Source organism: Saprolegnia parasitica (genome assembly GCF_000151545.1).
Source record: "Saprolegnia parasitica CBS 223.65 unplaced genomic scaffold supercont2.11, whole genome shotgun sequence".
Classification (NCBI taxonomy): Eukaryota; Oomycota; class Saprolegniomycetes; order Saprolegniales; family Saprolegniaceae; genus Saprolegnia; species Saprolegnia parasitica.
In genome coordinates this window covers 640,662-668,260 of record NW_012156405.1, presented here as the reverse complement: position 1 = coordinate 668,260, position 27,599 = coordinate 640,662, and the positions used below count along the sequence as shown (strand labels likewise).

The 27,599-nt window shown below is 56.8% G+C and overlaps 5 protein-coding genes across 5 annotated transcripts; 2 read left to right on the top strand and 3 right to left on the bottom strand.

Moving 5' to 3' along the window:
- Positions 1 to 1,970: 1,970 nt before the first annotated feature.
- Positions 1,971 to 2,419, bottom strand: SPRG_04284 (hypothetical protein; the record flags this gene model as incomplete). Its single annotated transcript, XM_012342883.1, has 3 exons — positions 1,971 to 2,096; positions 2,151 to 2,198; positions 2,261 to 2,419. The coding sequence occupies 3 exons, from the start codon at positions 2,417 to 2,419 to the stop codon at positions 1,971 to 1,973; spliced, it is 333 nt and encodes a 110-aa protein (XP_012198273.1).
- A 2,797-nt stretch (positions 2,420 to 5,216) lies between these two features.
- Positions 5,217 to 8,211, top strand: SPRG_04283 (hypothetical protein). Its single transcript, XM_012342882.1, has 6 exons — positions 5,217 to 5,335; positions 5,386 to 5,490; positions 5,542 to 5,640; positions 5,686 to 5,781; positions 5,825 to 6,061; positions 6,116 to 8,211. The coding sequence occupies exons 1-6, from the start codon at positions 5,264 to 5,266 to the stop codon at positions 8,183 to 8,185; spliced, it is 2,679 nt and encodes an 892-aa protein (XP_012198272.1). The 5' UTR covers positions 5,217 to 5,263; the 3' UTR covers positions 8,186 to 8,211.
- Positions 8,212 to 8,247: 36 nt separating this feature from the next.
- On the bottom strand, positions 8,248 to 13,635 carry SPRG_22130 (hypothetical protein; the record flags this gene model as incomplete). Its single annotated transcript, XM_012342969.1, has 22 exons — positions 8,248 to 8,264; positions 8,410 to 9,589; positions 9,613 to 10,103; positions 10,167 to 10,485; positions 10,538 to 10,843; positions 10,887 to 10,985; positions 11,040 to 11,138; positions 11,186 to 11,284; positions 11,328 to 11,405; positions 11,513 to 11,620; positions 11,669 to 11,773; positions 11,824 to 12,000; positions 12,052 to 12,105; positions 12,156 to 12,194; positions 12,239 to 12,355; positions 12,397 to 12,603; positions 12,653 to 12,766; positions 12,830 to 12,928; positions 12,984 to 13,076; positions 13,122 to 13,226; positions 13,275 to 13,367; positions 13,414 to 13,635. 22 exons carry the CDS (start codon positions 13,633 to 13,635, stop codon positions 8,248 to 8,250), a joined length of 4,221 nt encoding a protein of 1,406 aa, XP_012198359.1.
- A 1,436-nt stretch (positions 13,636 to 15,071) lies between these two features.
- On the top strand, positions 15,072 to 19,971 carry SPRG_04281 (hypothetical protein; the record flags this gene model as incomplete). The annotated part of the gene is made up of 19 exons (XM_012342881.1): positions 15,072 to 15,248; positions 15,296 to 15,391; positions 15,445 to 15,549; positions 15,597 to 15,695; positions 15,743 to 15,841; positions 15,887 to 16,000; positions 16,044 to 16,262; positions 16,311 to 16,430; positions 16,484 to 16,624; positions 16,674 to 16,853; positions 16,905 to 17,006; positions 17,051 to 17,158; positions 17,205 to 17,342; positions 17,389 to 17,490; positions 17,547 to 17,645; positions 17,689 to 17,787; positions 17,844 to 18,140; positions 18,189 to 19,915; positions 19,950 to 19,971. 19 exons carry the CDS (start codon positions 15,072 to 15,074, stop codon positions 19,969 to 19,971), a joined length of 4,044 nt encoding a protein of 1,347 aa, XP_012198271.1.
- A 458-nt stretch (positions 19,972 to 20,429) lies between these two features.
- On the bottom strand, positions 20,430 to 25,450 carry SPRG_04280 (hypothetical protein; the record flags this gene model as incomplete). Its single annotated transcript, XM_012342880.1, has 18 exons — positions 20,430 to 22,403; positions 22,463 to 22,759; positions 22,811 to 22,909; positions 22,964 to 23,062; positions 23,108 to 23,209; positions 23,257 to 23,394; positions 23,441 to 23,548; positions 23,594 to 23,695; positions 23,750 to 23,947; positions 23,993 to 24,136; positions 24,189 to 24,308; positions 24,360 to 24,569; positions 24,614 to 24,727; positions 24,775 to 24,873; positions 24,921 to 25,022; positions 25,068 to 25,172; positions 25,221 to 25,316; positions 25,364 to 25,450. 18 exons carry the CDS (start codon positions 25,448 to 25,450, stop codon positions 20,430 to 20,432), a joined length of 4,194 nt encoding a protein of 1,397 aa, XP_012198270.1.
- Positions 25,451 to 27,599: the final 2,149 nt, after the last annotated feature.

Here is a 27,599-nt window from a genome sequence, read left to right as displayed (position 1 = left end):
ATTACGAGCTGGGTCTGTATGACTTTGTGAAAATCGGGTGCAGCACAAGCGTTCCATCTGCGTGCACGAGGTGCGTGAGCTCAATCGCGTCTTTCTCGCAGGAGCGATTGCGCGTAGCTGATCAACGCTTGCGCTTTGGCGTTTGCGAGGCTGCCTTCGACCGTCTGGTTCATCATCGCCAACAAGACGTTGAGCAGGACGACGACCATGATGGCCGAGTGCGCCATCACGAGGATCGCCGTGCCGATGTACAAGGTGTCGTAGGATTCAGAGACGTCCGTGGTGTTGGTAAACGTGTCGAGGAAGTTCAGAGGGACTTGGCCAAATGTGACAAAGTACGTCGACAGGAACGACTGACCACGAGAGCTGAACGCGGCGTCTGGTGCAATTCCCAACAGGTATCAATGAAAACATTGTAAATCGCTGACCAAATGCACCACTTCAAGTAAGGCTTACGTCATCTTCATCCGTCTACCCATTCCCCGCTTTTATACATCGAGAGAAATCGGGACGCAGCCCCTTCGAGGCGCTAGGCGATACGCTCTTCGCGTATTGGCACATCCAAATCAACCTACGTCAGCGGAGGCACCGGAAGACATAGCAATGCAGCCGATTCATCGGCCATGGGATTTCAATGCACTGGTAGTCGGCAGATAGACATGCGTCGCAGGTGCAGTACGAGTCCGCGAGACCATCGTCCGTGCCCAAGTGGGGACAGCACGACGCTGTCTCCCGCCCTTCCTCGCCTTCCGAGCGCTTACAGAGACGAACGTCGTCAATCGTTCGTGTACTACACCCTCGATATCACAGGCGAGTAGTCCACTCCACGCATGCTGAACGACATCTACGGAAAAGGTCATCATCACGCCAGTGCATATGCAACTCGACGCGCCGTACCTCGACGCTACCCGCAGCCATCGATCGCTCCGATGGTGGTAGCGCAGCCGTCTTGATGCTAGGTCCTCTTCATGGAGCGGCAGTGCTACTCGAGAGCTGGCACTGAAGATGCACAAGCGGGGGCTTGAGCCGGAGGACCCGCAGCTGCAGTCGGACCAGTTGCTCTGCCATACGTATGTGGTATCATTCGCATCGTCTTGGATCGCCTTGACCTCCACGACGAGGCAGGAAGCGCGTCCATGTACCTTCGAGCGCGTGGAGCGCTTCCTCCTTCGTCCGCAGGTCGGCCGCGACCTCGGCCGTCGCCCGCGCGAGCGTCGTCGTCTCCATCGCCCGCTTCCGATCAAATGAAAAATACGCGTCTCGGATTGGCCAAAATGGCACCATACCCGGATATTACATTCGGAGCCAGCGCTTGCTTTGCTTTTTAACCGGTGGTCTGTTATCTAACACACGGCGGAATCAACGCTGCATGCCACGTACGCCTACGTAGCTTGGACGCGGCTCTACCATGGATTGATATTGCTTATGCTGCGCCTCACGCCCGCCTGCCACGTCATTTTCGCGGTCCTCATGGGCACGGACAGTCTCACTCCAGAGTGTGCGTGTGGGGACGGTGCAGGCGTGTATAGAATCCTTCTCGCCGTCGATACGACTTGTGGCTTTGTTATCGCAGTGAGCGCGCGTTGAATCAAGGGAAGGCTATCTTGGTGGGACGTTTTGATCGAACTGTGCGTGGTGTGGCACTAAAGGTGGCATTCAGTGTCTTGATATGGCATATGCCACAATGCATTGCAAAGCCGGCAGGGAGCGCTAGACAGCGGCAACGTCGACGCGAAATGGAGTTTTGAGCTCTCAAGAGTGTCCTCTATAACTTAGTCAAGTATGGGCGACTTCATTAAAACTCGAGTTGGGCGGCCGATCGACCTCAGCGGCGCGGCGGCGCGGATCGAAAACCGCCGAGTCGGCATTTTAGCAAATCGAAATGGCTGAATTAACCGACTGATTTCAGCTAATCATCAGTACGCATTCTGGAATCAGCCTTTCAACCACCTTGCACATTTCCCGATGTCCTATTGCCGTGCCCTGATGAGGTGCTTCCGCGACGTGTCGGTGAGCATGGCCAACGACCGCGTCGGCGCAAAGGTGGAGCCCTGGCCAATGTTATCGACGGCCTTGCCGGCACGTTGGGCACGCGACTGGCCGCGAGATGATGCGCTCCTGCTCGCTCGCGAGATCTGCGACCAGGCTACGAGCGATGTCATCGGCGAGCGCGCGTGCAGCAATGGACGCATGTGCTTCTACGCCCGCTCATCATCTACGAATCGCACGCTCAAGTCGCTGCCTCAACGGTCCTTAGAACCTCTACGAGCATCTCGGTCGTGCGACTCTCGTCTCGGCAGCGATGGTACCGAGCTTGCGTGCGGCTCTTCTTGCATCGCGCGCTGCAGTCATGCCCATCGCCATGGTGGGCCCTTGCCGCAACGTCCTCCACAGCCGACGGCAGGACGCTCTGCTGCATGGCACTGCGAAAAATGCCGCATTTGACTTTATCTTGGCCACGCACAGCTGGTCCCAGGACGCAGCAATTGCTTCTCGGGAGCGCTGCGCTACATGACGCGGGTGAAATTCATCGACTGGTCGCTCGTCCCAGCAGGTGCATTGGACGTGGTGCTCGTGCAGCTCGCTGCCACACGCAGCTTATGACTGCTGGCGTTAACTGAATCGCTACGTGCAGGCCCTAGAAAGCTTGCGGCAATTTAACGACGCTGTGCAGGTCTTGTCGGCATGAGCGCCGATTTTTTCTGAAATAGTATGACTTGACCAGACTCGACCTTAACTTGAGCCCAGTCTGCCTGCGCAAGGACGATTCTGTGGGTGTAGCAAGGCCGCGCTCACCGATTTTATGTTAAAGCGCGTCGGCCAGCACCTGGATCACGCGCACGGATCCTAAAGCTCAAAGCAAAAAACATCATTTAATAGTATAGCGATGCATACTACAATTTTGTCGTAGACCAATATGCACTTACACCGGTCCACGTGCACTGCCGAGAGTTCGCTTAGATCCCATGTATTGGAGCGACCCGCAACGCTTACTGATGTGGCAAGTGCCACATTTACTAGCGAAATGCCAAATCCGGTCACATAACCGTCCCGAGTTTTGCTGACGGGCGATGCCATCGCTCTGGGTGTGGCGACGCCGGACTCCCATCAAGCGACTCATCGTTGCTCCATGCTCACCAGAATCAGAGTCTAGTGACAAGTCTTCGAATGCTGCGGACCTCTACGATGCGGAAGCATCGTCATTCGCACACCAGAAGTTCGCCGGGGCGCCACAGCGATCCGTGGTCCCCATTGACGCCAAGAAGGTCTACCAGAGGTTACTTTGTAGCACGATGAAACGTGTCGTGTAGGTTGGTGCTACCGCTGGTCGCAATGCGGGTGTCGATCAAAAGAACGCGCTGTTTCTGGCGTGTTTGGAGCTACGGACAACAGTATGCACAATCTGTCATTATCCGTGTGTACACTTTAGTGGCTAGGACTTCATGGACGCTCTTGTCGTTGCCACGACGCAAGATCGACCGGCCGTTCTAGAGCGTCTCACAGCGCACGCCCCGTCGCTAATTCCAGCGTTGGGCGACGCCGTATGGCATATTGTACATTGTGCAACTGGAAAGAACCTTTGGATTTCCATAGGAAGAATCGAATGCACTTCAACCCAGCTCTCTCTTGCACTACGCTGCCGAGTCGAGTGCCCATTCCGTGATGCCGTGGCTTCTGACACAGTCCGTCTCGGTCGGCAGCCGCAACGACGTACTACTAGAGACTCTTTGCGGATAGCTAGTATGTCCATTCTAGCGCGGCGAGACGCCATTGCATACGGCCAGCCGGGTCGGCAATGTCCGAGGATTGGCTATGCTCTTGCGCGCCGGTGCAGACGTTCACGCTACCAGCGACGTAGGCTGCAAGAGGCGCATGGTATCTAACCCGGTTGGTAGAACGGCGACTCGGCGCTGCATATCGTCCTCAAGGCGCTACATCGAGGAGGCGACCGAGCCCTGGTGCTGGAGCGCCTCCTCATTCTAAACGTGGCCTTGGATACAAAAACAACGTACTGCTTCACAAAGCAGTCGTCGGGCTGACGAACGTTGTACGTAGATGGGACAGCGACCGGCCGACCTCACGGACGACCCAATGGCGCTTGAACGCCTGGCAAAAGAAGCCGACTTTCGAATGCAATTCCCTCTGCATCGCATCGCCCGTGCCAATGACGTGCCGGCCATGAACGCGTGGCTAAGCGACATGTTGGCTTGTGCAACGTCGGATTCGGATTCGAGGGCTCAGATCGAGAAAGAGATCTCGTCCGTCGACATGGTCGGTCGCTCGTCCTGCCCGACTACTGTTGCTTAGCCTCCAATAGGACGGCAAGACTGTCGTGCTGCACGCTATTGAAGCCCTCGATCCCTATGCCGCTGTCCAAGTCCTACCACGACTCTTGCCCTACTGCACTTTGGAATGCTTGCTGCTGCAAGACAAGGCATGTCGATGTGGCTCGATTGCATACGCCGACACTGACATTCAATGTCTAGTCGGGGCGAAGTGCACAAGAGTACCTCTTGGAGAAAGATGTCATTTGCAAGGGCGAAGTCACGAACGCGGCGCTGATCGCATCGCTCGACGTCGTGTGCCGCAAGACAAAACGTGCGCTGGATTTTGGCAGAAATGTACGGTAGCTCCACAAGCTTACGAACCACAATCGTTATAACGTTGTAGATCAAGCGGCTTCAGTATGGGGTTCCGCCCTTCGTGTGCTGCGGTGCCTGTACGGGGGGCGCCAGTCCACCCATTCCACCTCCACCTTGGCACAGCTCGCTGCCGACGAGAAGTGGGCTGAGCTCGAGAGTCGTTTAGAAGCCGGCACGAACCTAGACGACATCAACGACTATGATACCAAGGTTCGTTCCCAGTCATTTTTACCCTGCAGATGACACTATGTAGGGCTACACGGTCCTGCATCATTGTTGTGCCAAACGAAACCTCCCGATTCTAAAGCTCTTGCTCAAACTACCGGGATTGCATGTCGACCGCACCACGCGCGACGTACGTCCACGAGACGGTGTCTACTTGGAAGCACTCGCGTTTCTAGGGTAGCAAGACGGCCTTGGCGATGGCCGAAGCGCAAAATGAGGACAACTATGTCCAACTTTTGCTCCAAGCCGGTGCCCACCACGGCTATCGCGAGCCATACTCAGCGGTACAAAAGATGAAGCGCTATACATCCCTTATATCCAATTTATAGAAACGCGCCGATGAAATTGAGAAGCGCGGAAGCGAATGCGAATATCTCCGTTGCAACAGCTGGGAAATGGCCGCATGCTACCCCGCCTTCTACCTCGCACGGGTCCTTAGCGTGGACGACATGAAGAAGCACTTGCGGGTTGGCAAAACCCTGTCATGGTACATTGATATCGCAACCTGTTTGTCTAGTACAATGATACGCCGCTGCACGTCGCGGCAAAAAAAGCACTGCCCATCGCCGTCTTTAAGACGCTCCTTGCCCGAGACGACATTGATATCAACGGTGTCACAACGGTACCTGCAAGTCATTGAGAATGGAAGAGAAGACCTGGATTGTGGCGGTAGGAAGGCGAGACCGCACTGATGATCGTGGCCGACAATGGACAACTCGACCACGTGGAGCTGCTGATCGACCATGGGGCCAACATTGATCTCGCCGACTTGGCAAGTACTTCTCGCCCACGATCCACCGCACTCACAGTTGCCTAGAGACACCGCACAGCGATAGTACGCGCAGGTCACAAAGGCCATCGTGCTGTAGTCGAACGCCTCTTGGAGCTCTTTGCAGACATGCCCGTTGTCAAAGTACGTTTGGCGTCGTAGCGAATGGCTTGACACCGAATCGTAGGAGCACCGTGCGTATTTTGGCGACGACATCCACGCGCTCTTGGTGAAGGAAATCGAGCTGCGCGACAACTCGCCGGCGTATCGTGAGCATCTCGCGCGACGTCTCGTGACCAAGACGACGCACGAGGTCTTTTCAAAGCATGGGTTTTCAGAACCCATCGAGTGCAGCCCGGCAATCGCCACCTTGTTTCTTGACGACTGCGTTTGCATGAGTCGCCACGACGCGACGTTCACCAAGGTCTTATTGTGTGCAATGGTTTGAATCAGCCTTTTACTCATGCAAATGCGGTAGCTCGACCTCGTGTACGGTCTTGAATGCCGATCCAGCGCCCTTCACACGATCCTGAATCTGAATCTCAAGGACCCCGACGAGACGTTTGCGGCCCAAAAAGCATGCTTGGAGCATGTCGTTTTTCGCCGGCTCCTCGAGATCAAGTGGGAACTCTTTGGCCGGCGCATGTATGTCGAGCGACTGCTGATGCACCTCTTGTTGCTGGTGACGATGACGATATCGTCCATTCTCTTTGGTGACGCGCCGTCGTCGTCCACGAGCTACGGTCTCGGGCTCACGGCAGCTCTTTTGGTTGCTCTCGGATTTATTGCTGCACAAGGTCTCCGGCCGCGACAGTTTGCTCGCCTCGCGGCCAAGATGCCGTCCGAACGGCACGTGCGATGGTGCCTGGTAGTGTGCACCGTCGTTCTTACAGCGACACTGGCGGTTGTACTTTTACACTTAGCAGACGAGCTCCACATCGAAGCATGGTTCTCTCTATTCAACAACGCCGTGCTGGCAGCTACGACCGTGTACTTTATCATCAACGAGGTGCACGAGATCAAAGCCATCGGTACCAGCAAGTACATTTCCTCGCCCATGAACGTCGTGCAGCTGGTTTGCTACGGTCTCATTTTCGGTCTCTTCGTGCCGATGAAACTCGAATGGCTACCGGTCTCGACTCAAGTTCAAGTTGGTTTTGGTGCGCTGCTCAATTTGGTGCTCTGGGTCTTTTCGCTGCAGTTCTTGGAGGTCGTCTCGTCCGCCAGCTACCTCCTTCCCATGATGACGCACCTCTTTGGCGACATTTCAAACTTTTTCCTCATTTTCGGTATTTTCCAAATTGGCTTGACGCTCATCTTTTACCAGCTGTTTGTGCTCTCACCGGACGCCGCGTTCAGTTCGCTTGGTCAGTCGTTCATGTCGACGTACTTTGTCACATTTGGCCAAGTCCCTCTGAGCTCCCTCGACACGTTTACCAACACCACGGACGTCTCGGAATCCTACGACACATTGTACATCGGCACGGCGATCCTCATGATGGCGCACTCGGCCATCATGGTCGTTGTCCTGCTCAACGTCTTGTTGGCGATGATGAACCAGACAGTCGAAGGCAGCCTCGCAAACGCCAAAGCGCAAGCGTTGATCAGCTACGCGCAATCGATCCTGCGACTCGAAGGCGCCATGAACCTCAGCGAGAAAGACACGATTGAGCTCACGCACCTCGTCGACGCAGATGGAACGCTTGTGCTGCACCCGATTTTCACAAAGAGTGTTCCAAAGGCGGCGCTGGGAATATCATCGGAGCAAGCGGATGCCCTGCTGGAAATGACAAGTCGCCGAGTTTCCTGGAGCGAGCACATGGACGCTCTGGACAAGATCGTCGAGCATCAGATGACCTTTGCCTGCAACAGCTTGCTGCATGTCGGTCACTTTACCGATTTGGACGCGCCCACGGTTTTTGCCGTCGAGCTGACTGTCCTTACGTCCAAGCAGAAGGCTATCAAGGAGGCGATTGAGTTGGCGCGTCGTAGCCGCGGACAGTTCAAAGATTGCGTGCTCCACAAGCTCAGCGATCGCGTGTTCAAGGAGCTTCGTTTGTGCAAGGCGCAGATCGCCGATCTCTGGCGGCGCGTTGACGAGACCGAGCCAATGGACGACCATGGCCACTGCGTTCTTCTTTTCCAGCTCAACCAACGCGTGTCAATCGACGTGCATCTGACGACCATGGCGGAAGCCATCATGCGTGCAATCGCACATGTGGCCAAGCTTGAGCTCACACCACAAGCCGATGATGACGCTAAGGCTACGTCAGCAAGTTCAGCATCGACGCCGCCAGCCCCCGAACCTTTGACAAAGGAGGTGGTGCGACTACAGCAAGAATTGACGGCGCTCAAGGACACCACGGAGAAGAAATTCGCAGAGCTCAAGACACGCGAGGAGATGATGATGACAGCACTCGCGGCCGCCAAGGACAAGGAAATGGCCGAGCTAAGGGCCGACAACCAAGCGATTGCGGCCAAGCTGGACACGGTTCTAAAGATTCTGGCACGAAACACGCTTAACACGGCAGTAGTAGTAGACCCTTGATCATAATCTCTGATTGTACTCGTTCATGTGGTTAATGTCTACAGCACTTCAAAAGCCATAATTTATACCTTCGTACACACTAGGTAATAGCTTCGATTGATAGCATCACCCCATTTCCGGTATCCAACCGCGTCCGGGCATTCTGTCCATGACTCCGTTCAACATCTTACGTTTCTTGTCATTTTCACCAACATATAGACCACGAAGAAAATACAGTTGTATACAACGGAATCCAAGATCGACATCAAAACGATTCTGACGACGCATTGACTCGGTCGCGTCGGCGCGATGCCCCAAGAGCGCTACGATCACGTCGAGCTTGGTCGTCACCGCATCCAGTTTGGACGTCATGGTCTCGAGCTGCTTGGCTTGGGCTTCGTTGGCGACCTTGAGCGCCGCCGTCTCGCGCTTGAGCTGCGCCATGCCGTTCTCTGGAGCATCGTCGTCGTCTTCGGCCTCCGAGTAGTCGTCTCCATCGTTGTCATCGTCGTCCTCCTCGATCTGGACCTTGGCTGGGTCGTTCACTGCCGTTTGGATACTGTCTGATGTCACTTCCAACTGCGCCGCAATGGACGAGCGTTGTGTGAGCTCATACAGCAGCACACCTTTGGCGTGGTCGTCCCAGCCTTTTCCCGTCGCTTTGGGTTTCCAGAGACCAGTCATGTTCCTCTTGAGCTTCTCAAGCTCCTTCTTCGTGCGGCGTCGGAGCCGCGCGAGGATGTCGTTCTTGTACTCGCCACGACTGCGGCGCGCCGTCTCGATCGCGTCCTTGATCTGCTTGCGCGACGACTCGAGAGCCTTGAGCTCGTCTCCGAACGCCGCTCTGATGTTGAGCGCGACAAAATGATCAATGTGCAACAGCCCGTCACGGACCAAGTCCATCTTTTTGTCTACGACGGCGTCGAGGGTCTGCATCTGTTGGTACCACGCCGCACGGAGGCTCGCTGTCGCCATCAATGCGTCCGCTTGTTCGACCGAAAGCTCCAGCTGCGCCTTTGAAATGCGCTCGGCAAAGATTGGGTTGAGAACCAAGTCGCCACGCTTGTTTGTTCCGAGGTGAATGACGGCTTTGGTTTCATTTTCATCGAGGGCCATGGCTCCTTCGATCCGAAAGATGCACTGCGCGTAGCTGATCAACGCTTGCGTCTTGGCCTTGTTGAGACCGCCGTCGACTGTCTTGTTCATCATAGCGAGGAGGACGTTGAGAAGGACGACAACCACAATCGCCGAGTGGAGCATCATGAGAAGTGCCGTTGCCGTGTACATGATGTCGCTGTACACATCGGACGCGTCATTAAACGCGTCGAGGGAGCTCAAGGGGACTTGGCCAAATGCGACAAAGTACGTCGTCATGAACGACTGCGCCAAGCTCCCAAATGCTTCGTCCGACTTGCGGCGAAAGAGCTGGTAAAACGTGAGCGTTAAACCGACTTGAAAGACGCCAAAGAGGATGAAAAGTTCCAAATGTCGGCGAGAATATCGGCCATCATCGGCAAGAGAAAGCTCGCTGACGGCACGACCTCCAAAAACTGCAAGGATAAGACCCAAAGCGCAAGCGTGAGAAAGCCGCCGACACCGACTTGAACTTGAAACGAGACGGCGACCCACTCCATTTTCATCGGGACAAAGACCGTCACAATGAGGAGGTAAATGAGCAGCTGCGCCTTGTTCATGGTCGACGCCAAGTACCCGCGGAGGTCGGCCTTCATCTCTTGCGCTTCGTTCACGACAAAGTACAGGGCCGTGAGCCCCAAGACGCCGTTGTTGAAGCACGCGAACCACGTATCCATGCCGAGCGCATCGGCAAACATAAGCAATGGCAGCACACACGCGAGCGTGAGCCCCGTCGTGAGCAGCATTAAACTGTGTCGGACCATCGCTTTTTTCCGAGGCAAGTCAGGAATGACAAGCGAGACGTCTAGAGTCAATCTGCCGTCATAGCAGAAGCGTGCCAGCCGCCATAGCACGGTCGGACGAAGACCTTGGACGACAGCATACGCCACGGCGACCAGCGTCACGGCCGAGATACCAAAGATCAACACGAGAAGCGGGGGCCGCTCGTCGGTGAAGAGCACGGACGACGTGGTCATTGTCAACAGGAGGAGCACGTTCATCAGCAGTTGCTCAATGTACTTGCGCTGGGCAAACAGCTCCCACTTGATCTCGAGGAGCCGACGAAAGGCGATGTGCTCGAGGCATGTTTTTTTGGTCTCAAAAACCGCGTCGGCGTCCGTCGATGTCATGCTGAGAACGGTGTCGAGCGCGCCTTTCTCAGCGCACGAGCCATACAGGACATCCAGCTATCCATCGTCAAGTGGGCATTTTTCCAAGATACACATCGTTTGTCAGTACCTTGGAAAACGTTGCTTCGTGGCGGCTCAGCGTAATGAAGTCGTCGAGGAACGTTTGGCCGAGTTTGCTGCTGCACTGAATAGCGTTCCCAAACTTGGCACCGTCCCCACCAAAGACCTCGTCGGTCGTTTGAGTGACCATGCTCAAAGCGACCTTGTCACGGTACGCTTGCGACGTCGCTCGTGTCTGTGCCTCCTTGAGCAGCATCTCGAGGATCTGTGCTTGGGGCGAGTCGCGACACCCGTCCTTGCTAGGTGGTTGGCCACGACAGAACGTCGCAAGCTGGTCCAGCACAGTGGCCCCGTTCTACGAGGTAGCGTTGAACACGCTCACTTGTCGCATTTCATACCTTGTCGATGAGGACAATATCAGCCAAATGGTTGACGAGATACTCGGCCACATCTCCATGACCAGCGACCGCCGCGAGCATCAAGGCCGAGCGTCCTGTCTAAGGTGGCGTATGCTACTCTTTTCAACAATACGATTGTCTGAAACCACGCACCTTATCGCAGCAATCGATGTCGACCTCCTTCTCGATTAGAAATCGAACATTCTGGAGGTGACCGAGCTTGGACGCGACCATGAGCGCCGTCTCACCCGCCTATCACAATAATTGATTACGTGACATGGCGCCTTCGTAATGGTTACGTCGTCGGGCGCGTCCAGATCGACGTTGTCGGCGATATCGTCCAACACGTCTTCAGGCAGCTGAACCCGCATCGCGGCGTGCAGGGCGGTTTGTTTGGACTACGTCATTCATGAATCCCATCCGAAATATCTATCTGGCTACTTGAATGCATTTCTTGGCGGCGTCGATGTTGGGCAGTCGTGCGAGGTAATAGTCGGGTGGGTCTTTGCCAGTGCCCAGCTGTCGTAGACGAGTAGTTGGCTCGGATTTGCGACTGTGCGTAGCTCTTTCATTTGAGTCTACGCAGAGCAACAAGTCAGTGGTTTGATATGTTGACACATTTGTACATCGTCCACGTCCTCATCGACATTGAGGTCGGCGCCAGCGAGCAATAGCAGGCGCACGCACTTGATGCGTTGGTTGGCAGCCGCGAGCGCAAGCGCCGACATCGTCTCCTATAACTGATTGATTAGGACGCCGTATATGGTTCCATAGACGCTTACGTCATTCTCGGTTTCGAGGTTAATGTCGAGACGAGTTTGTTGGAGCAGCACTTGCAGCGTGGAGACGCTTCCTTCCTTGCAGACGTGGTGCAGCACGGCATAGCCCTAACCCATTAAAAACAAAATAAATTCAAGGAAAATATGGTTTGATTTACCTTGTCGTCGCAATCGTTGATCGTCGCGGCGCTACCGTTGCTCTTCAAAAGGCTCTGAAGCTCGTTCCAGTTTTTGGATTCCGCCGATTGGATGTAGTTGATGGCCCCCGACCGGCGCGTCTCTCGGCAAGCGCCAAAGCATGCAAGAGGAGGCTTGGCGTAGAGCAGCGCGTCAGGCTACTCAAAGCGTATTAGACCACTGCGCCCACCAATGTCAATATGAGATACAAGAGTCGTTGGGTCGAGCTCGTGGTCGAGACAGACCATGACACCCTCCAGTGCCTTGAGGAGCGCGTCGTTGGAGGCGTGGTCGGGTTGGCCAAGCACGTGACTTTGGCTTGCAAGAGCAGATCTAGGACAGTCTCTCCATTCTACTATAGAACATCGTTTCGTGTAAGGCTAATCGACAACAAACCGGCGCTGGAATCTGCAAGGTGTCGGGAGAGCAGTAGGGGAGGAGCTGGTTAAGGACTTGATTCGGCTTGGTGTTGTTGATGGCCTTGGTGGCGTGCATGACCACTGTCAATCCATCCTAAGGGTTCTATGAGCAAGTGCCGAGAGTCGTTTAACGACCATGTCCTGGACAGAGAGTGCAGTGGCCACGTTGGCCTTGCGCTGGGCTTCATCGACAGGCTGTTTGGCCAGCCACGCATCGAAGGCGACGACGTCGTTGGCGCGGGCCATGCAATGCAACGGGAATTGCGCGCGGAACACTGCTTCGTTCGCCAAGAGATGTTGGATAGCGGCAACCTCAGTGAGCTCGGCCGCGCGCATTCCGTCCTACGCCACCAACAAAAAAAATCGCCGCCTGTACATCAGTTCTGAGTACCCCGTTCTTGATGTTGACGTCGGCGTTGGCCGTTAAGAACAGCTGGACATACTCGCGACAGTCGTCTTCGTCGCCGACGGACGCGATCGCCATGTGCAGTGCTGTGTTACCCAGCTACGAATGTCATGCATAAATCGGTTGGATTTTTGAATCGTGCTCCATCGATTGATTGTATACCGCATTCGCAAGGTTGACGCTGGCGCCCGCGCGCAAGAGAAGATTCGTGCCGCGGTCGTTGTTGGTTTGGACACTTAGATGCAGCGGGGTCTGGCCTTCCTAGTATACCCAAGCGAGGTCAGATGAATCAATACTTCTCGCGCGTTGTTCGTACTCCGTCAATCGGATCGACAGTCGGGAAGCGCGGCAAAAGCCATTGCAGCACAGTGTGGGCGTACTCACGAGCTGCAATGTGCAGGAGCGAAGCCTACGACCGAATTGCAACCAATGGGAATGCAACGAAAATTCGCACCTCGCCGTCCTTGACGTCAACTTGACCAGGTATCGCTGTCCACAGCAGTTGAACGATGCTCACTTGATCCCGACTCACAGCTTGAATCATCGGGTCGGTTGCATACTTTAGGCTCTTTACTAAACAAGCGCATAACACTGATGTTTTTTGTACCTCAGGGATTTTTCGGTACGGCGTCGTCTCCAAGATCAGCTGCACAATGCGCTCGTGGCCCTCGGCAGCCGCAAGCGACAAGATGGTCCACCCCTATGCAATTCGTGGGCGTGACGCTGAGAATATATCGGAGACACACCTCGTACAAAGCTACGAGGTCGTCGTCGGTGACTCTTTTCAAGGTCAGACGCTGCACCACAGCCGATACTTGGTCGTCAAGGAGAAGCTCGGCCATGGTCCTGCTGGAGTTGTCGGTCTCAGCCTCGTTGCCGCCAACGTCGTCGTCGACAACATCGAGCAGCGTCTCCATGGACGACGACGCGGTCTGAAACCTGGGCTTGGAGTACGTCGCGTGCTCCATGATCGGTGGCTTCGTTTCTGTAGGTTGAAGAGTAGAAAAGAAGTAAAATTCTTTACTAAAGATCGAACGTCGCCGTTGTTTCGAAGGTTTTGGCTGCTGCCACCGAGAGGTTGCTTCAATGGACTACTACTTGCTATGCCTCGGGAATTCCTACTGTCAGAACAGGACATCGTCGTCGCACGACGCGGATTTTCTCTGTAAGTATTGAGTTTGGGGAGCTTTCGTCATCTGCCGTCACCGACGCTGGCAACGGTACGTCTTCGCTCCCTTGCAGCGCTGCAAAGATATCAACAACGGCCGCTTTGTCATCTCGTTCAACGTCGCTTGATGCGAGAGCAGATACGAAAGAACGCATTGGCCGTGGGCGACAGCACATCGGGCTGCCACAAGTCGATAATGGCATATCACGGAGCTTGACAGCCTCCCGCTGGACACGAACGCACGTTGTGGGCCCATCCGTGGCATGGGCAGAAAGGTCGGCGGTTCCAGCCCGCGTCGCCGCCAGCAGCGTAAGCTCGGTGCGAAACACGCTCTTGACCTCCAGCATCGAAATTTTTTGACGCGCGCAAACGTGTCTTCAAATACCTCGAGCGCGTCATTGATTTGACTCTTCACGGATTCGATTCAAAGCTTGGACGCCTCTGTACTCTGCCAACGCGACGGCGTCATTGGCCGAGACAGGCTCCCACTGGGAGCCTCTCCATCGTCGCGGCCAAAGACGTGCTGCATCTCGACATTATTTAAAAATGATCGACAGCGTTTTCTAGGGGACAAAACTGTACACGAGCCTGAATTATAACTTCATTACTGTGTACGTGTTTGGTGTATGTACTTTTGCTATAATGCCACTAGTACTGTAGTGAAGGAGATGACTTCAATTTGTGTCTTCTTGCCTCACACCGACGTTGGTGTATGTAGCCCAAGGGAATAATTTATTCCCTTGGTGTAGCCAGACGCCGAGAGGGGGTCGCTGCGTATTTCGCTGCGAGGGACAAACTCCGTCGGAGTTGAGCACGAAATTGCGGGGGATCGCACTTTTTTGCGGGGCGATTCCAAGGCGTCGTCGGTATTGCTCCTATCAGATTAAAGCCACCCCACCAAGTTCTTGGTGGTCGTTCCAGTCAGAGCTCCAGGGTACCAGCGCTAAGCTGCAAAAGACTGGCCTGCGCGGTCAAGGATCATGTACTACGAGCGGTATCAGCCCCAGTAAGCTCAAAGAGCTGGCCGAGTCCTGTTCATTTGGATACAAAACCACGGCAATGTCGGATTCCTCAAAACCAGCTGGCGTCCGAGGACCACGGTCGCCTCGGTGATAGGGCACACCAGCTGCCACAACCCTGCGGCAACACCGACATTGATTGCTTGTGGCCTCGCGGTGGAATTGTCCGTGATCCATTTTTGAAGATTCCGACATGAGCAAACGGGAGCTCGGACGCATGGAGCTCGAGCACTCGGACTCGGTCAACGACATGCTTGCCGAGACGGCCTTTCCAGGGGGCATGGACGACCTCGCGACTTTGGTGATGCTCTTTGGGCGCAACCGGTTTGGCGCCATTCGCCACCGCGTCAATGACGACGGCGTCGACGACGACGACCTCGCCGCCACCAACAAGGTACCAACCTCATAGCGTGCTGCCATTGTACACCGCCGGCGACATAGGAGGGCCATACGATCCTGTCGCTGGCCGCCAAGTTTGGCCGCCTCGACCTCGTGCGCCTCGTCGTTGAGAACACGCGCTTCTCGGTCATTCCCAACGTACGTCATTCTACCTTTTACCAGGACAAAATGATGACGTCATGAACCTACAGTATGTGTGGGCGCCGATCGCGGCGGCCGTCGAGCATGACCGCCTGCCCGTGGTCCAGTACCTGTTTGCCAGCGTTCCTGGCGCCAAGGACGCAACGTCACCCTCGGTGCGTGTGCGAGCCTCGTGCTCGTGTCGTGAGATGGCCCTTTCTAGACAGGCGACTCGCTTCTGCACATTGCGATTCAGCACTTTTCCCATGACGTTTTACGCTGGCTCTTGGACTCTTGCCCGACCAAGACCATGGTCAACTTGGTACACCTTTGATTCTACTGCGCTCTCGGACTCATGTGTCGGTATAGCACGGCGAGACGCTACTTCATGCCGCTGTGCGGCTCAACAATGGCGCGGCCTTGAATTGGCTCGATGCGAGCGAGTGGCAGGTCGACGCGCAGACAGCGGTACGTGCCTATTCGCCTGCTTCATCGCTTATCACCCGAGGACAGGATGGCAGCACTGCACTGCACATCGCTATCCAGCATATTGAGAACGAAGACAGTTTGGCGTCGATGCTGCAGCTCTTACTGTCGCAAAATGCGTCGGTCCACGTCCCCAATCACGTACGACGACGTTCGTGGGCGCTGGATGACACACCTTGCGTAGGCCGGCGTGCGGCCCATCGATTTGGCGTCGCGCAGTGCCCGTATTAGCCGCCTCCTGCGCTCGGAGCCAGTCTTTCGCCGCGACTTCGCACTGCACTGCATGGTCCGCAACGGCAATGTCAATTACGTCACTGGCTGGCTTGTCGAGATGCACACCAAGTGGCCCGAGCCCGACTCGTACGGACAAGCGATCGCCAATGCCCTTAGCGCCACCGACATGGTAAGAACCTCATGGATGGTGGCGCTGGCGGACACTTAGCTTGTATAGGATGGCCGCACGATGCTCATGTACGCCGCCATGGACTTTAACGCGCGGGACGGCCAAGCGCAGCTTTTGGAACTCCTATTGCCGCTGAGTGACCCGGCGTCGCTCCAGCTCCGGGACCACGTAATATATCGTTGGGTGGAGCCAATCTAGAGCTCACGATGGCTTGGTCGTAGGAAGACAAGAACGTCGTCGACTACCTCGTGGCCTCGGGCGTCACGTGCATTGAAAATGCCGAAAATTGGTCCAACACCAAGCTCGTGCAACTCGTCCATGCGGTGTGCCACCGTGGGCAGCTACCATACCCGATGCGCTTGGTAGCGATCGGATATGAAGGTCGATTGAATGACTCGTATCCGGCCTTAGACGCAAGGACTCCAGTCGGGCACGACGCCGACGCAGTGCCCCGCGCTCTGCAAGTGGTTTCATCACTCGTCGAAAAGCACGAGTCTCACCAAACTGGCGGCCGACGGGCGCTGGGACGAGCTGCAGCAGCGACTCGGCGCGACCTCCGATTTTCCCGGCATCAACGAGGTCGATGTCAAGGTACGTGCGTTCTCGATCGTCCTGTCCATCATGCAGAAATGTGGTGGATAGGGCTACTCGGTGTTGCACCACGTGTGTGCGCTTGGCGACAAGAAGACGTTCAAGCTACTGCTCCAGCAAACGCACTTGGACCTGGACTTGCCAACTTCCAAGGTACGAGGAAGAAGGAGCTCGGTCGTCGACGTGTGGAGCATTAGGAGAGCAAGACGGCGCTGGTTCTGGCCGCCGACAACGGCTTCCACCGGATCGTCCGCGCGCTCCTCCACGCCGGTGCCAACCCCAACGTCAACTACGCTCTAAACGGAGTACGTGCGATCGCGAGGCGTCGAGAGCTGACGTCCAGCGTACTAGGCAGCGCTAGCGGCCCGCCATGCGACCGCGTCGGCCAGCTACAAGCTTATCTACGACGTGTGGCAAGTGGCTCAAGAGTACCCGCACTTTCACCTTGTCCATGTGCCCAACGTGGATACCGTCTTGAAGCATCTTCACGTACGACGTCCGTTGGGATTGAATAAGAACTTATAACGATCGTTAGCACAAGCAGACGGCGATGCATGTCGCGATGCTAAAGCCGCAGCCACTCAAAGTCCTCGACGAACTCTGCAACGACGCGATCGACCTCGACAAGCAAGACGTGGTGCGTCGTTCTCGTATGAGTTTCTGGGAACGTTCCCACTCATTTTGGTCGAGTAGGATGGCGAGACGGCCCTTATGGTGGCCGCGCGGCTCGGGCACAAGACCAACCTCGAGTACCTCTTGCGCCAAGACGTCGATATGGATCTTTGCAACCACGTACTAACCGTATCGTGGAGATATGCATTGAACGCGGTCGTAGGCCGGTGAGACAGCGCTCATGCTCGCGGCCCTGGCTGGGCATCTCCATATCGTCCACGTCCTCCTCGCCAAGCTCGCCGATATGGACATCCTCAACAAGGTTGCACTATTCACTCTCGTACCCGACCGAAGCGCATGCGATATATGGATACGTAGAACGGCCAGCACGTGGTGACCTTGGTGCAGAATGAGATTGCAATCCACGGCGCGACGCCCGACAGCCGGTCGACGCAGCTCGGTCAGATCCTCACCGTGCTCCTGAAAGAAGCGCACACGCGGGAAAACTCGCCCGAGTACCGGGACAAGGTCGCCCGCCGCCTCGTGATTCTCTCGACCGACGACGCGTTTCGGACGGACGGCTTTGCGAAAGCGCTCACTTGCAACGCCACCCTTGGCCAAGTCTTTCTCAACGACTGCGTGCGCGTCGACCGCCACGAAGTGTCTTTTACAAAGGTACTCTCTTTATTACTCTCTTTTTCACTTACATACGCGAGCGCCTAGCTCGAAGCGGTGTACGGCGCGCGCGCCAATCAGAGCGCGCTCCACGCGATCGTGAATTTGGATCTGCCCAACGCCGAGCTCACGTTTATGGCCAAGAAAGCGTGCCTCGAACACGTGGCCTTTCGCCGCCTCTTGCAGATCAAGTGGGAACTATTTGCGCAGCGCAAGTACATTGAGCAGCTGCTCATGCACCTCCTGCTTCTCTTCACCAACACGACGTCGTCGCTGCTGATTGACAACGTGGACGATGCCAAGGCGCCGTCCTTCGCGTACCGCTGGTATGTGTTTTACGGTGGAATTGCGGCCGTTGTGTTTGTGGCCGTCGGCTGCGTCGTCGTCCAGGCGCTGCGCCCCCGCCTCTTTTGGCGGCTCGCGCGCTGTCTCTACGATGGCTCGCTCGTTCTCGACGCCAGCGTCAAGATCCCGGACCTCGCTGGCAAGAAGAAGCTCGTGCGCCGTCTTCTTGTCGCCGTCACCATCACGGTGACGCTGGCGGTGATCACACCCATGTACATACTGGCGACGCGCCACAAAAAGACGCTGCCGACTTGGTTTGCTCCGTCCAACAACCTCGTGCTGTGGGCGACAGCGCTCTACTTTGCAATCAACGAAGCCCGCGAGATGCGCGTGGGGTACCGCAAGTACTTGTCGTCGCACACCAACAAGGTCCAGCTGGTCATCTACCTCCTCATCCTCATCGTCATGGTCCCGATGAAGTTCAACTACCTTCCGTCGCCGTTTGCGCTCGAAGTCATGGTCGGTGGCCTCATCTCGCTTGCGCTCTGGGTCCTCTCACTGCAGTTTTTGGAGGTCGTGCACTCGGCGAGCTTTCTGCTGCCGATGATGGCCGATCTCTTTGGCGACATTTGGAACTTCTTCATTGTCTTCAACGTCTTCCAGCTCGGCCTCACGATCACGTTTTACCAGCTCTTTAGCAAACACGAGTTTGACCCAGAGCACCACGAGTTCTTTACGCTGCAGAGCAGCTTCATCACAACCTTCTTTGTCGCGTTTGGCCAAGCCCCGACATCGGCACTGGAAGCGTTCAGCGACGCGGAGAAGGTGCTGTACACGTGCGCAGCGGTCCTCATGATGCTCCACTCGGCCGTCGTCGTCATCATCCTCCTCAATACGCTCATTGCGATGATGAACAAGACGGTCGACGGCGGCCTCGAGAAGGCCAAGACGCAGGCGCTGATCAGTTATGCGCAGTGCATCCTTCGCATCGAAGAGGCGCGCGGCCTTGACGAGAACGAGACGTTCAACCTTTTGCATCTCGGTGATGCGACGCCCGTGAACGAGTCTTCACCGCTCGCCAAGCCAACAGCTACCGATCTGTGGCTCAACCCAATGTTCTCCGAGCCCATCTCCAAGGTCGAGCTTGGCCTCAGCGCCGAGCAAAACGCAGCGCTCGTGCAGAGTGCGACGGACCGCGCGGCGTGGGCGACGCTGCTGGCCTCGGTCGACGCGACGATCACGGAGCAGCTCGACTATGTGCACACGGGGCTACTCCATGTGGGGCATTTTACATCCATGGACGTCACGACGGCCTTGCGCGCTGAGCTCGGGCTGCTTGGGAGCACGCGCCAGCAGCTGCACGCTATCGTCGACGAAGCGCGCCGGAGCCGCGGCGTCTATCGCACTCAAGTGCTTGAGAAGCTGCACGCGCACGTCAAACGGCGCCTTCACAAGCTGGAAAACCACGTGCAGCGCGTCGCCAACGTCTCGTCCGACATGACGGAGCTCGATGCCCACGGCGAGTGTATCGTCTTGTACCAGCTGATCCAGGGCACGACCGTCTTGGATACGGTCACGACGGCGGCCACTGCGATTCTCACCGGCGTTGAAGCGCTTCTGGACGAGAAGATTTCTGAAGAAGAGAGCCCGATGGAGAAGATCGAGCAGGTCATGCAAAACTCGACTCGATTCTGGAGCGCCTCGATACGCTCGAGCGAGACGACGAGGATGAAGACGGTGACGGTGACGGTGATGAGACGTAAATCTGTCGACTCAGTACATGGTCTTGACGATGCTTCGCTTGCATTTGAGGTAAAGCCACAGCACAAGGACGAGAGAATATAGGTTCTTCAAACATGCGAGCGACCACTGCAGACGACCCATCCTCTTTCAAGACAGGACGACCTCGCAGACGGCAGTGTCCTTTGCCTGTAAATGCAATGGCGATACAAAAGGGAGGGAGACAATATTTCCACCAAGTCTAGTTTAGTAGTAACACAAGTGTCAGGCACCGACGCTTGGGCCCTTGGTCAGAAGCGAGAGCATCGCGTCCATCTTTTCCGAGAGCATCTGCACCTGCGCCTTGAGAGCGGCGACTTCCTCTTGGAGCTCGGCCGTCTCACTCGCCTTCGCAGCGTGCTTGGGCGCCACAGCGTGGGCCATGTCGCTTTGGATCGCCTCGACCGTCGTCTTGAGCTGGGCTTCGATCGTCGAGCGTTGCGCCATTTGGTAAATCAGAATGCACTCGGTGCGCGCGTTCATCTCTTCCTTGTCAAACTTGGGCTTCCAGAGCCGAAGCAACTGCTGCTGGAGCTTGGCAAGCTCTCGTCCCACTTGCATCTCGAGCTTACCGAGGACCTTGTCTCGGAACTGCCCCCGGCTCTGGCGCGCGCTGTCGACAATGGCCTGGAGTAGGGCCCGCGCCGTCTCGATGAGCTTGAGATCGACGGCAAGGACGTTCAGCACCGCAAGCGAGGTAAAGTGCTGGACGTGGAGAAAGCTGTCGCGGAGGTAGTCGAGCTCCTTGTCGATCGTTGCATCGAAGCGAGCCATTAGCATCGTCCACGCTTCTCGGTCCGCCGCAACGCGCTGCAGCTCGGTGGCTTGGAGCTCCGAGAGACTCAGATACACCTTGCTGACGCGCTCGGTAAAAACCGGGTTGAGCCACTCGCGCGGCGCTACCAGAGGCGTCCCTTCTTCGCCAGCGTCGTCGGGTTGGGTATGGAGGTAGATGAGATCATGCGTGCCATCGGCGTCGAGGTTCATCGACGTCTCGAGGCGCAAAATGCACTGCGCGTAGCTGATCAGCGCTTGCGTCTTGGCCTTCTCGAGACCGCCGTCGACCGTCTTGTTCATCATGGCCAGCAAGACGTTGAGGAGGATGATGACCATGATGGCCACATGCAGCATCATCAACAACGCCGTCGCCACGTACATCATCGGCGCGTCAACTTCCTCCGAGGCGCCAAACGCATCGAGCGAGTCGATTGCGAGTTGACCGAACGAAACGTAGTAGGTCGTCATGAACGACTGCCCGAGGCTGCCAAACTTGTGCAAACTGTCGTCCATGCCGCGGAAGAGCTGGTAAAACGTGAGCGTAAAGCCGACTTGGAAGACGCTAAAGAGGATGAAGAAGTTCCAAATGTCCTTGAAAAGGTCCGACATCATGGGCATCAAGAAGCTGGCCGACGGCACGACCTCCAAAAACTGAAGCGAGAGGACCCAGAGCGCGAGCGTGAGGAAGCCCGAGAGTCCAAACTCAATCTCATCGGCCGCGTTGATCCAATTGAGCTTGATGGGCACAAAGAGATAGAGGATGCTGACGTAGACAAGCAGCTGCGCCTTGTTCATGTGCGACCGAAAGTACGTCAGAAGCCCGACGTTCATCTCTTGCCACTCGGTGTAGACAAAGTAGAGGGCCGTGAGCCAGAGCATCCCAACGTTGAACGTCGGAAACCACACGGTAACGTGCAGGTACGAGGCAAACACGACCAGAAAAAGCGAGCAGACGACCGTGAGCACAACGGGCACCAGATACGAAATCAGAATCGTCACTTGCTTGCGAGCGCGGAGGTTGGGAATCACGATGCTTGGATCGAGCTCGTAGCTGTGGTCGTATTCGTAGCGCGCATCAATCCACAGAGCCTCGGGCTCCAAGCGGGTCAGCATCCAGTAGCCAAAGCCCACAAAGAGACTCGCCGAGAGGCCGAATAGGCACGCCGTTGTCGACGGAGCCTCGTCACTGCCGAGGAACGACGCGGTGGTCATCGTGATGAGCAGGAGGAGGTTCATGAGCAGCTGCTGGAGGTACATGCGCTTCCCAAATAGCTCCCACTTGATCTCGAGGAGCCGGCGAAAGACGATATGTTCCAAGAGCGTTTTTCGAGCGGCAAAGGTTTCGTCCGCGTCGCTCAAATCGAGGTGCAGCACAGCGTGGAGCGCGCTGTCCTTGGACGTTCGGCCGTACACTGCCTCCATCTATCCAGGATCGACACAGCTGAGACCTAGTACACGGAACCACGAGCAAGACGATGTACGTGGTAAAACTCGGCCTCGTGACGACGCAGCGTGACGCAGTCGTTGAGGAATGTGACGCCGAGATCGACGCTGGTCGCAATCGCTTCCGCAAAGCCGCCGTGGTTAAAGACGTGGTCGACCGACATGGTCACCATGCCCAACGCTTGCTTGGCCAAGTACTCGGGCGAGTTTTCCCGGACTTGCAGCTCCTTTTGGATGAGCGCAAGGCACTGCGCTTGCGGCACGCTCATGTCGTCCGGGCTATGGCCCTGCGTCGCGAGCCACCGTTCCAGAAGCGATAGCACCGAGAGTCCGTCCTACGACAACCGGGGTTAGGGTACGAAACCGAGACGCTTCTACGAACGCACCTTGTCCCTTGGTGTGATTTCCGCCGACTGCTCGAGGAGGGCATTCACAACAGCGACATGGCCTTGCTCGGCAGCAAGCATAAGCGCCGTCTTGCCGTTCTAATGCAACGCATACCACTAGCCTCGTACACTCCTTGACGCAGTGGTCGCTACCGTGTTTTGGAGGTCCAGATTCGGGTCTTTGGTGAGCAGGAACTGGACGTGACCACGCTTCCCGAGGGCCGCCGCCACCATCAGTGCCGTCTCGCCGTGCTGTGCTAGCATGAGATTTTGTTGACGATTCAGAGAATAGCGCACCAAGTCTTGAGCGTCGAGGTCGATGCTCGTATCACAGAGTTCGTCGAGCGACGTGGCGGTGCGCTCAAGTCGCATGGCCACATGCAGTGGCGTTTGGTGCATCTATCAAAGTATCAATTAAACCCACGAAAAGAAGCGCAGAGAGATACCGCGAGGAGCTTGCGCGCGGCGCCGACATTGGGAAGGTTGACAAGAAAAAAACCGCGGTGGTAACACGCCAGCTCCCACCGATCGTACACGAGCTGCTGGCTCTCATTCGCGTCGACACGTAGAAGAGCCAACGTCGCCTACAACAGTGTGTCTCTCCCACAACCTATGGCATCTTATAGGTACTTCGTCCAGATCCTCGTTGACTTGCGGATCGGCCCCGGCTGCGAGAAGCCGGCGCACGATCTTGACGTGGTTGGCCTCGGTCGCGAGCTCGAGAGCCGTCCGACCGTCCTACCACCGCCCGTTCCATCTCTGTCATTCAAAAGATGACTCTACCATCTCGGAGCGCACGTCTAAATCCAGATGCGGCTGCGCTAACAGCTGCTTGAGCGTCGCGCAGTGCCCTAGCTTGCACACGTGGTGCAACACCGAGTAACCCTACAACAATAAGACATTTCTCAGTTTCTCATCACAAAGAATTTGATAGCGCACCCCGCGCGTCCACGCATCGGTTCGGTTGATCACGTCGGCTGCCAGAGGCTCCTGCAGCAGTCGGCGCAGCTCGGTCCAGTTGCGCCGGGCCGCGAGCCCGGGGAGGCCATCCGCAGACGCAGTGTCCTTGCACTCGCCAATGCACTCGCACGGCGCCGTGCCCGTAAGGAATCGCGTCGCATGGAGGTACTCGGGCGGCTACAAGAAGACTACCATCCGAGTTTCGCAGCGCGAGTCGAGTACCAAGTGGGCAAAGTCCATCGTCACACGGCCTTTCCGGCACACGGCGTGGATCACACGCAGGAGCGGCGCCGACGACGAGCCATGGACGTTGGTGGCGCAGACGAGGACGCGGCGCAAGAGCATGTCCAGCACGGTCTTGCCATCCTACATAAAAATTATTTATCGATTTATCAACTTGATACACATCGAATGTTACTTGATCTTTGGCGGCAATCGCATCGCTGGGCACGTGCGGTAGCATGCGGTAGATGGCTTGGTTCGTACCGGCCGCCTCGTCAAAGATGCGCGCCGCGTACATGAGCGGCGTCCGGCCGTGCTAGTCGTTTAAAAGGATGGAAAATGTGTTTACCTATCGAAACGACTCTACCGCATTTGGCGTTGTGAGCGCCGCAGCGATCGCGGCTTCGGCGTTCTCGGAATGCTCGCCGTGCATGGCTGCAAACCACGCATCCAGTCGGTCGAGATTTTTACTCCGGACGAGGCAGTGCAGAGGAAACTCTGTACGAAAGGCCACCTCCGTATGCAGTAGCTCGAGGATGCGAGGGTTTGAAGTGAGGTCCAGCGGACGCTCGCCCGCCTACATCGTCCATCACACACACGCACACGCCTCGCACGACGTACGTGGTTCGTAGCATCGACGCGCACATCGTCGGCCAAGAGCCGTTCGACGGCGGTGACGAGCGTGTTCTCGTTGGGCGGGAAGCGGAGGACGTAGTGCAAGGCCGAGTCGCCCGTCTAGTGCGATAGAGTCGACTCGATGCACAGCGACAAGATCGTCGTACCATCGTGCAGACATGGGTACTGGCCCCCGCGGCGACGAGCAGGTCGGCGCTAGCATAGTCGACATGACGCAGCGCCGTCAAGTAGGGTGTTTCGCCCGCCTAGTGCAAATATGTGATACAAAAGACAGTATTGTACATGGTCGTACGTGATTGGAGACGTCAAGCGTGTCGGTACAGCGAGGGACGAGCCAGCGGAGGAGCTGGAGGTTGCCGCCCTCGACTGCTTCGTGCAGAAGGGAGTTGCCCGTCTACGCCATCCATGACCTTTCTGTCTGCAGCAATGAAGCACGTACACTGGGCGACTTGAGCGTCGCGGCGTCTGGGAGTATGTCCCAAAGGTACTCGACGACGCTTTGGTGGGGGTTGGCCACCGCGCGCTGCAGCGTCGTCCACGCCACCTACATCAAAAGACGGTCCAAAAGACGGTCCATCACGAGGGTCGAAACCTCGGCCAGTGTGTCGGGCGACGCCGACTGCACAATGGCTTGGACGAGCGGCAGGTTTCCGCGCAGCGCCGCCAGCGACAGCACCGAGTCGCCGCTCTACGCGCCACAGGATATGAATGGCGACGGAGCGCGGGAAGGGCTACCTCGTCGAGGGCCAAGAGGTCGCCGGCAGGTAGAGCGTCCGGCGACTGCAGATGCTGCAGCACCTCGTTCTCGTTCTGTTGGGCCATGAGCGTGACTGGCCCGTCGCACGAGCGATTCTCAAATGGCAAGCGACAGCCGCAGACAAGACATCCTCAATGCCAGCTGTTCATGAAGGCCCACTGTGCGCGGATGCGACCAGCGCAGCAACTCACACGTGGTGGCATCGTCACCATGATCAACGAGACCGAGCTGGTTGTGGCGGCCATTGGGCCGAGGTCGACGGGCTGAGGTCGACGCGCTGTGAGGCAGCCGTCGCCGGAAGAACCGCTGCGACGAGGAGCTCGGAATATCCGCGTTGGGCTGGCGCCAGAAGGCTGGACGCTCGTGCTGCCGTCTTCAACTAAGCTCGACTGCTGGCCTGGCCGACGGGAGCGCTGCCACGAGGCCGCCGGACCGTATGCTCGGTTGGCGTTGTCGTCCATCGAAACGTGTCATTTAATTGGCCGAAAAGATCTCTACTTTTGGCCAATGGCATCGGGTATTGCAATCAGGGCGGTCGCGGCACCGTCTCAAACGCATGGTTGTCAAAGGATGAGGTTTGCCGCAACTGCACAGCACACGTCGGACGCATCGGCACTTCGCTCAACAACTTGTCTTCTTAGCCAAGCGCCATGGCGGCCTCGGTCTCTCGCACGCGCTCGACCTCTGGAAATCGCGCATTCGCTCTACGTCGCTCCGTTTTGTCAAGGCATGGTTGAGCCAACCAGAAGACCCGCCCACGTGGACCACGGCAGGTGTCGCGCTCATGGAGGAGGCGTACCACCCGTGGGGGTCTTTCGGCGACCTTCTCCATGCCAGCAAGGACCACCCGAAAGTTAAGGCTCTCCTCGCAGCGCCCAGCTTCCCAGCACGATGGTCATCAGCTCTCATCGAATGGTTCTCGCACGTCCACACCATGTATGGCTCGCCTCGCCCAGCTCCGCTCGTGCTTCATCGTCTTCCGCTCTGGCACAACGCGCATCTCCCTGCGTCAAGCAAGCTCAAGTGGCTCGCGAAAGATCACGACTCGCACATAGAGACGCTCGTCGCCCAAGGTTACACGCACGTAGACAGCTTCCAAGCTCTTGGTCTCACGGTCGCCGAACTCGAAGAACATCTATCAAGACTATTTCCAGCGTTGCAGCCAACCCGCCGTTGGATCCGGCTGCTCGCGACCGCTCTCGTTCGATGCTTCCAGCTCATCCCGCCTGCCGATCATGTCGTGCGCCCAACCAGTGCCCCGCCATGGCTCGTCAAGTTCGGACCACGTGTCGTCCTCGCGGCGACTATGGACGTCCGACTGACCGGCTTCCGACAGCGACCGCGCTTTGACTGGCGTGTGCTTCCAGTGCAACACCTCGGCGTCCCAGCGACCTTCTACGCGCACCCGGGCCGAGCGGCCTCATTTGTATCTCTACGGCAGCCAGTTCACGTCCTTCCAAGATACGGCGACTTCGTGTACCGGGTCGCGCTGAAAGCCGTGGCAGTCCGAGCCAGCTTGCACTTTCTCGGCCACGCTGCCCAACACTGCCTTCTCTGCGATGCATAAGCCCGTGAAACGTACGATCATCTTCTCGTGCGCTGCCCATACGTCCGAGTGTTCTGGTGCGCCGTTGCACCGATGCGAGACATTCTGCAGATGCAACTCCCGTCGTCGGTCGCTGGCTTTCTCCACGACGATGTCGCCGCGCCGTACTCGGTCCACAAGTCGCCCGCTCGTGCCCTCTGGCCAATCTTACGTGCTTGCGTCTGGTATTGTCTCTGGCTCGAACGCAACAACCGTGTCTTCCGCTCGACGCTGACGCAACTTTCCGCTGCCGCGCTCGCGATCCGAGCAGCTACTACCGCACGATTGCACATCCGGCACTTGGCCCGTCGCGCTGTGGTGCCATCTCTTGACGCGTCGCTGGTCGCTCTCCGCGACGATCCTTGGTGTGCACGCTACCTGGCCCCTCGCACAATCTCGAATCATGACCACTAACGCTTCTCGCTGACGCACCGGCGACGCCTCGCGAGCGCATTAGGAAGAGTTTTTTTTTTAAACGAAACTCAATACCGTTGATACGTCGAATAGCGCGTCCCCACAACCCGATGCAATACAACGTCACAACCCGTCTGAAAACTGCACTTTCACATGTCGTATCTGAGATTCACAACCGACGTTTTGACGTTGGGAATCTGCGCGTTGTGGCAATT

What these genes read in the sequence shown, in the direction of transcription:
- SPRG_04283 (XM_012342882.1), top strand. Translation starts at nt 5,264, where the DNA reads ATGGCCGCATGCTACCCCGCCTTCTACCTCGCACGGGTCCTTAGCGTG. An exon ending in CAGACATGCCCGTTGTCAAA is followed by an intron (nt 5,782 to 5,824) that starts GTACGTTTGGCG and finishes ACCGAATCGTAG; the next exon opens with GAGCACCGTGCGTATTTTGG. An exon ending in ACGACGCGACGTTCACCAAG is followed by an intron (nt 6,062 to 6,115) that starts GTCTTATTGTGT and finishes CAAATGCGGTAG; the next exon opens with CTCGACCTCGTGTACGGTCT.